The sequence below is a fragment of the Castor canadensis genome, chromosome 9 (genome assembly GCF_047511655.1).
Source record: "Castor canadensis chromosome 9, mCasCan1.hap1v2, whole genome shotgun sequence".
NCBI lineage: Eukaryota > Metazoa > Chordata > Mammalia > Rodentia > Castoridae > Castor > Castor canadensis.
Genome location: NC_133394.1, coordinates 89322572 through 89331575, shown reverse-complemented (window position 1 = coordinate 89331575; position 9004 = coordinate 89322572). Strand labels below are relative to the sequence as shown.

At 35.6% G+C, this 9004-nt stretch overlaps 1 protein-coding gene across 1 annotated transcript; it reads right to left on the bottom strand.

The window, feature by feature from the left end:
• Nucleotides 1-5132: 5132 nt before the first annotated feature.
• LOC109686589 (glycerol kinase 2) lies at nucleotides 5133-6794 on the bottom strand. The gene has a single exon (XM_074041080.1). The coding sequence runs from the start codon at nucleotides 6792-6794 to the stop codon at nucleotides 5133-5135; it is 1662 nt and encodes a 553-aa protein (XP_073897181.1).
• Between the last annotated feature and the right edge of the window lie 2210 nt (nucleotides 6795-9004).

Genomic DNA, 9004 nt, shown 5'->3' with positions numbered 1-9004 from the left:
TCTTGCATTTGCTAGACAGGCATTATACCATGTGAGCTATGTTCTCAGGTCTTTTTGCTTTAGTATACTTTTCAGATAGGATCTTGCATTTTTGCCCAGGGTGGCCCTTAGACTGGATCCTTTTACCTATTCTTAGGTTTCCCATCCCGAGTAGGTGGGACCTCAGGCATGTATCACATGTCTGTTGTAAGGCATGTATCTTACAACAGGAGAGAGAAAGACAGAGAGGCTAATTAAAGCTTCCCTCATGAAGGTATCTACTCACCCACAGCTCTGGTCATATTACTGAAGCTGTATTGAGGTAGAGACATGGAGGTGCAAATCAGCAGATTGCTTACCTCAGTTCAGAGGAAAAGCTAGATGAAGCAAAATTGTCCTTATCTACAGTTGTTACAATGTTTTTGTTCTGGATTTTGCCTGATACTTTGAAGTTGCTAATATAGATATATAGTGTTTCCTTACTATTTTTGGCTTTTGAATATTCTCTAAACTTGGTTTTTTCTGTGATACTTAAAAACATTGCCTGATGACTGAATATAAGATGGATTTGTGGATTGTTCACAATGAACTGAATTTCAGATGGTTTAATATAAGGCAATTAACACAATTTTACTGGCCTATACTTACCCTCCCATAAGTGTCAAAGCCTTCTTTCCTTTTCTTTTTTCTTAAATAAATCAGTTTGTTGAGAGTTGACATGATAATGAACTGTAATATATGCTAAACACAAATAGGGCAAGGATCACATGCCATTTCTTCAAGCTCAAATAAATTGGGCCATAAAGGTTGCTGATGGGAGCTATGTAGGATATTTAAATATTAAGTTTGTTAAGTTTATTCATTTTGTTTTGATTGAAACAATCAGAATAGACTATAGAGCCATGATTTCAGTGCGAAGTTAAAGTAGGTGACTGACTGAGATAATATTGTATTTACTCTAGACTTTGCAGGAAGATTACCCTAGGGGATCTGATTAGTTCATATTTTTAAGTGATTTTTAAATCATTTTTTAGAAGGCACAGACGCAAGATACTCCATATCTAGTAGTCATAGACTTGGTGCGTAATGTTCTACCTAAATGGGTATTATTTAATGTAACATTTAGACTCATGCATTGAAGCATCCTGTGAGGGAAACAGCAGCATCCCTGGGGGATATGAGTATTTATATCACTATGATAATATGAACACCAGAAATCAAGCACAAACAATAATTTAGCACTCTTAGCAGAGTAGGAGGGGGAGATACTGATCTTTCTAAAGTCTAATAAGCACAGTTGCCATTCCTAGTGCTACATGATATTCACATAGGGTGTCTTTAAATTAGATTTAAGAATGCATCTTGTTTCTCTGTGTGTACTTTTAGAATTCCTTTCCCTTTCTGGCCTTCTTTCTCTTTTGTCTCTGATCTGTCTCTGTCTTTTCATCTCTCCTTCTCCCTACCTAACTCCCTCTTCCAGCTAGGAATTGCTTTGATTCCAAAATGTGTCATTGGAGTTTTTCATGCTCCTGCTTAGTGTTCCAGCTCATTCTTCCTCACTCACACATATGCCTGACATGAAATGATGACTTGCTGTTTCATAGCATGCATGCAGTAAGACCCCATAATCGTCATTTAATCATGTCGTTCTGCTTAGTGGCAATATAGAGAAATTATTAATTAGCTAATTTTATAATAGAATATACAGAAGCTCTTTTATAGCCTTGGGGCAAAGTACTGTAATTTACCAATAATATATGAGATAGATTATGAAAATGAGATGAAGGCAAAGACATAAAATAAAGGAAAACTGATAGTCACAGGAGTGTGTATATGGAAGGAGTGAGAATAAGAAGCTGAGTTTGAGGACTTTTAGCCTGATTTTTTTAATGATATCTTTGTTTGTAATTCTTCATAATCATGTGCAATAGGTCACAGACTGAGAATTATAACCAAATAAATGAAATGGGAAGTTAATTTGTTTTAAATGATACAAGACATTATCATGTACTTCTCCAGCCTAATCACACAAATGACTTCAAATACAGCTCAGAGAGCTGGCACACCCCACACGAGCCAACTATAGAGGCAGTGAGCATTCATTGATATTATGCATAATAACAGAACAAAAAAGACTTACTACTTGAGCAAACTTTGGGTATATTCATTCAGTTTGAACATCATTTTTTAAAAATGTTTTTTGATGTATAATTAACATTTAATAAACTGCACATAAAGCACTCAATTTGATAAATTTTGACAAGCATTAATTCTTTTTTGGTGGTACTGGGGTTTGACTCAGGGTCTCACATCTTGCTAGGGAGGTGCTCTACCACCTGAGTCACTCCACCAGCCCCAGGTATTCAGTCTTAAAACCATCATAATTAATATAATAAATATTTTGGTCACTTCTCCATCTTCTTTGTGCCCTTTCATCAGCATGTCTCTTACCTCATCCTATCATTCATCATTGAGCAGCTGCTGATTTACTTTCTGTCATTGTACAATAGTTTTTGCTTTCTAGAATTTTACAGGGACAGCACCATATGTTATATATGAACTCCTTTGGCTGTTTTTACTTAGCTTAGTTATTTTGAAATTCATTTATGTTATGTGAATATCAATAATTTCTTTTTGTTGCTAAGCAGTATTCCATTGAATGGATAGATCATAAGTTTATCTGTTTATCTGTTGATGGACATGTCAGCTGAGTCCAGTTTTGGGTTATAATAAGTGCTAAGAACAAATCTTTGTACAGACATATGTTCTTATTTTTCTTAGGAAAATAGCTAGAATAATATATACACTTACTTTTGTATAACACTGTCAAACTGTTTTCCAAAATGTTCATACCATTTTATGCTTCCATAAGTAAGATATGATACAATTCTTCTGCATCTTTATCAACATTGGTTATGATTAGTATTTTTAATATTAGGCATTTGAGTTAATGCAGTTATATCTCATGCATTTTTTCTTGTCTAGTTTGTTAATAGACTTCCCTAATTACACTTCATTATTATTCTATCTTTACATTCTTTCATTGACCATGATATATTATCCTTGTTATATATTGTTAAATAAATTTTGCCAAAAGTTTTGTTTAGAATTTTTCTATCTATATTTATGAAGGACATTGGTCCTGTTGATTTTCCTTGTAAAATTTTTTTTCTGGTATTGAAACCAGGATAATGCTGGAAAACTGGCCTCATAGAATTTGAAAATGAATTTTGTTCCCTTCTTTTAGTTTTTTGCCTTACATGTTTGGAAGAAGAAGTCTCTGTTGAAGCTACTTGGGCTTGGGTTTTTCTTTGTGGGGAGATTTTAAAACTAGAAATTTGATTTCTTTGAGAGTTATAGGGTCATTTCAGGTTATTTATTTTTCTTGAGCTTTGGTAGTTTGTATTTCCAAGCAAATTGTCAAATTTACTAGCATAAAGTTTCCATTATATTCCTGCACCCTAATTTTAATATCCCATGGACCCTTTATGAAATCATTCTCTTTTCTGACAGTGATGACTTTTGTCTTTTTTCATATTCCTGACACTGATGGCTTTTGTTTTTTTTTTCCTGGTCAGTCTAGCTAAAACTTTATCATTTCATTGATACTTCAAAGAACTTTTGGTTGTATTGATTTGGGATATTGTTTTCTATTTTCTATATCACCTTTTAATATTACTATAGTCACTTGATTTCTCTTGACTAATTTAACACAGCACATCTTTTTTCTATAACTTTACTTTGAATCTATTTTTTTCTTTTTATATGCAGCATTTTCTGGGTGGCAGGCATATTGGAGTCTTGCTTTTAATCTGATCATCTTTTTAACTGCAGTAATTAGACCATTTACATTTAATGTGCTTCTTAGTACAGTTAGGCTTATATACAGTTTCCTGCTATACTTTTTTGTTTTCCTATCTATTCTTTGTTCTTTTTAATCTGTCTATACTTTAATTAGGATTAATTGAATATTTTTATTAATATATATTTTATTAATATATATTTAACTGGCTTATTAATTATACCTTTCTGTTTTGTTATTTTAGGATCTATAGCACTTATCTTTAATTTTCAGTATAATTTCAAATGATATCATTTATACCACATCTTACATTGCATATGAACCTGAAAATTATATTTCCATATCCTCTTCTGATCTTTTTGCTACTGTTTTTTTACACACGCTCACGTTCCATATAATATTGTTTGAACAGTCATTTTCTTCCTGCATGAAAACAGCGTTTGCTGGAGTTCAACAGCTTTAAATTTTTCCAGCATACACCTAGTTAACACAAATAAAAAGTTGAACTATACTGTTGAAATCATAATGTTTTTGTAAATCACCATATGATATATACTTAACATTTATTTTTTATTTTAAGTTTTTTGGTGCTAGGGATTGAAACATAGTGCTTTTCTCCCTATAGAATTTACAGACCATGGAAAAATGTTTGAAAAAAATCCATTTGGCAAATATTTTTGGCAAGATATCTAAGCCATGAGAATAATAAATTTTTTAACTTTATTTCTTTTTATGAGAATAATAAATTTCTATGTAAGAATTTGGCAGCGTTTCCATTATACATTGTGAAGACGTTGTGGTGTCCCTAAAATGTAGAGATTTGGGGATTAATAAAAAATAACAACAATAATGGCTGGCAGAGTGGTTCAAGTGGTAGAGTGCCTGCCTAGCAGCATGAGGCCCTGAGTTCAAACCCCAGTACTGCCCCCTACCCTCAAAAAACACCACCATCACCACCACAACAAAAATCTTTCTCTGTTTTAGAAGATTAGTTTCAGCTCTTAATGAAGTGTGGTGAGCACACAAGGAACTAAATTTTGGTTCACGAATGATTATGCTTGATGAAAGATTCCATGGAAAGACACTGAATGCACTATATTTTGCAGGAAGTAGGGCAGGATGTTATGGCACCTTTTGCTACTAATGTTAAAAAACACACATATTTCTGCAATGTTTTTCTATGTATTTTATTTTAAGCCATAGGTCTACTTGTAGGATTCTCATGAGTCATGTAGCAAGAGGTCTTTAAATAAAAATCAAAGCCTATAAGAGTGTCATCATATGAAGACATGGAAGTGATGGATTCTTTCTTATGAGAAAAATTTTACATTTTGGGAATCCATTGTTGGAATTATGGTATACCTGAGATGTGTCTCGCTCCAATTAACATTATCATGGTACTTACTATAAAAAAACCCAAGGGTAGACTAGAGAAGATAGTAGGATCACCACTTTCATCAGAGTGAGATGTAACCCACCCCATTGTCTTCATCACAGCTTTCTTCCATGTACAATAACGAATTTCACTTTCTGTGGCCTGAATTTGTGGTTCAAATCGTTCCATCATGACTGTTGACAAATCATCAGGTTCAAGACTCCAGACATTTACTCCTTCTGCAGCTCCTGCTGCCATGGCAGCTCCCAGTGCAGTTGTTTCAGGCATAATAGCCTTAATTACTGGAATATGAAGAATATCTGCCTGCAGTTGCATAAGAATTTTGTTGCTGGTCATTCTTCCATCTACCTGCAAATGACTGAGTGGAATTCCACAGTCACGGTTCATGGCATCCAAAATCTCTCGGGTTTGGAAACAAACAGCTTCTAATGCAGCAAAAGCAATATGATATTTATTGGTAAACTGAGTGAGACCACAGATTATCCCTCTTGCACTGGGTTCCCAATAAGGTGCATATAACCCTGAAAAAGCTGGGACGAAATAGCACCCATATGAAGTACCTACTTCTTTAGCAAGGTTTTCAATTTCTTCTGAGGTGCTTATAATTCCAAGATTGTCTCTTAGCCAACGAATAACAGCACCAGCTATAGCAACAGAACCTTCCAGTGCATAATATACTGGCTTGTTTTTTCCTAGTTTGTAGGCCACTGTGGTGAGAAGGCCATGTTCAGAAAATACACGCTTATGACCTGTATTACACAGTAAGAAACAACCTGTCCCATACGTGTTTTTGGCTTGTCCTTCCTGGAAGCACATTTGTCCTACTAATGCAGCAGACTGGTCCCCCAAACAACCAGATATTGGCACCCCCTCTAAGACTCCAGCTTTCATTAGGCCATAGACCTCAGAAGAACTCCAGACTTTGGGAAGAATATTCATTGGAATTTCAAAAAAGTCACAGAGCTCTTTATCCCATTCCAGTGAATGGATGTTGAAAAGCATTGTCCTACTTGCATTTGTTACATCAGTACAATGGATCCCTCCATTGACTCCTCCTGTCAAACTCCAGATAAGCCATGAATCAATGGTACCAAAAAGAGCTCTACCTTCTTCAACAGCCTTTTGAACTATTTTCACATTGTCAATCATCCACCGAAGTTTCACTGCGCTGAAGTAAGTGCTAAGAGGGAGGCCAGTCTTAGACTTGACAAAGTTATTATTTCCTGGGATTTTTTTAATAAGAGCATCAACAGTAGACTGGGTTCTTAGATCCAGCCACACCACGGCATTGTAGAGGGGCTCTCCAGTTAACTTGTCCCAAATTACAGTTGTTTCCCTTTGATTGCTGACACCAATAGCTTTTATGTTGGCTATATCAATATTCACATCGACAAGTTTCTCGCAAGTTCTTGCTATACACTCATAGACAGACTGAAGAATTTCCTTAGGGTCTTGTTCCACCCATCCTTCTTTTGGAAACTCTTGTGTCAATTCCACTTGATGATGACTAAGTAGTTCTGCTGTTTTTGCATTGAAAACCAGGAAGCGAGTGGAGTTGGTACCTTGGACCACCGCCCCGACCAAAGGCCCCACAGCCGCTTCCTTTGGGGCTGCCATGAAACAGTCAGTCGACTCTCTCAGCAACTCAGGTACCGGTTCCCAGGTGATGGCGGCGCTGGGGGAGGGACACGCAGCCAACGCCAGGCTGCGTCAGGTGACCTTTGCCCCTAACTGGCAGGGCTCTCACCCGCTCCAGCGCCCCAGCCCCGCCCCCAGCCTCACCTTCATCTTTTAAGGTGATTTAAGTTAAAATAAACCATCTACCCATGCAATGACAGCTACTAGTGCTCTTTTTGTCTGGATCTGTATTTCTCTTATCATTTCCTTTCTGCCTGTGAGATATCCCTCAACATTTCTTAAACAATGAATTATTTCAATTTTTGAACATCTGGAAAGTATTTTATCTTAATATTTAAAGCCATATTTTTCCGGACATAGAATCTTAATTGACTTTTTTTCTTTTTAAAACTTTGAGCCTTGAAGCCGTTACTCCGACATCTTTTGCTGTCGCAGGTGTGAGTTTTGTTTTTCTCTGGCTACCTGTACAGTTTGCTCTTTATCAACAGCTTTGGTCAGTTTCATCATGCTGTGTCTTGATGTAATATATCTATATATGTATATACATATATATATATTTCCTGTTTGGTGTTTCATTGAGTTACTCAAATCTGTAGGTTTACAGGTTTCATCAATTTGGAAAACTTTGGCCGTTATTTTTTTCAAGTATGCTTTATTCTCTACTCTCTTTTAAGAACTCAAATTACACACATTGGAGTTATCTCATAAGCTCTCTGGTGCTCTACTCATTATAATTATCTATTCTCCCTGTGCTTAAATTCAGAGTTTCTAATTGCTATATCTTCAAGTTCACTAAGCTTTTCTTTCCCAGTGTATAATCTGTTGTTAATTTATTCAGTGTATTTTTTACTTCTCATGTAGCTTTGCTTTCATTCCTAGGAATCCAGTTGGGTCTTTTAAAGTACCTCCTTAACTTTTGAACACATGGCTAATAGTTAAAATAACTTATAATTCTATTTTCTGCTAATTCTAACATCTGTGTCATTTCTGGTTCAATTTTGATTAATATATTATTATAGTTTGTATGTCCCTGCTTCTTTGCATTCCTGACAGTTTGTAATTAAACGTCAGACATTATGAATTATACTTACTTTGGTACTGAATTCTTTTGTATTTCTACAAAGAAATGTAGATGTATATAAGTTACTTGGAAACAGTTTTAGATCTTGTTTTTAAGATTCCTTAGGTGGAACAAGGGTCATGCTCAGTCTAGAGCTAATTATTCTGAGGGCAAAGAGATTTTTCTGGGTATTCTACCCAGTGGCCATGAAAAAAATGAAGATTTTGTGTCTGGTGGGAGCAGTCACTGCTCCCAGTCCCAGGCCAACACTCGATACTGTTATCTCTATACAACATGATTCCTCAATCTCAAGCAATTTCTTCACACAGGCAGTGATCAATGCTCAAATGAATACTCACGGGGGACCCTCTGAAGAGCTCTCCAGAGTTCTCTCCCTGTGTAACTCTTCTTTCCAGTGCATCTCTGGCACAGCCTTCCTTAGTTTCTCTGCTTGCTCAGTTCCACCTCCTGCCATAGGTTTCCACTGGGTGCACCTGGCTCCAGGTTCTTGTGATGTGGCCTTAAAACCTCAAGGCAATTTCTTCAAGAGGTTTCTCACCTCTTAGGAATCACTGCCCTCACTGCCTGATATGCAGCATTTTATGAATGATTAATATATGTTTTGTGAATTATGTGAACTGTTTCATACATTTTGTTCAGTTTTTAGTTGTTTCAGATTGAGAAGGTAAATCCAACCTCTTTTAACTCTGTTTTGGTCAGAGTGAGAATACACTGAATGAAAACTTAATTTTTAAGGATTAATTGTAATGTTGGTGAATAAAGATTTATTTGATCACTAGCTAAAATTTATTGAATATTTACTCAATGAATATTTGTTTTCTGCATTAAGGCATAGACTATACTTAATTAGTCATGGGATGAGGCCCCTTTATTCCTAGTGAAACCAACAGAACAAGATGAAAAATAACATAAAATTAACCATAATATTGTCATTTCAGTATTTTAACTAGGTCATATTTTCAATTTAAGCAAACCCTTGAAGAAATATGAAGTCAGTCAGAGAAACAGAGGTAACAATCAGCCGATTTTAGTAGTAGAGGATAGAAATAATTAGCAGTGGGTATACATTTTCCTGGTTGTATCTTCCTTCAGTTTAAAAAATTCTATC

Coding starts and splice junctions, on each gene's coding strand:
- LOC109686589 (XM_074041080.1), bottom strand. CDS start 6,794: ATGGCAGCCCCAAAGGAAGCGGCTGTGGGGCCTTTGGTCGGGGCGGTG.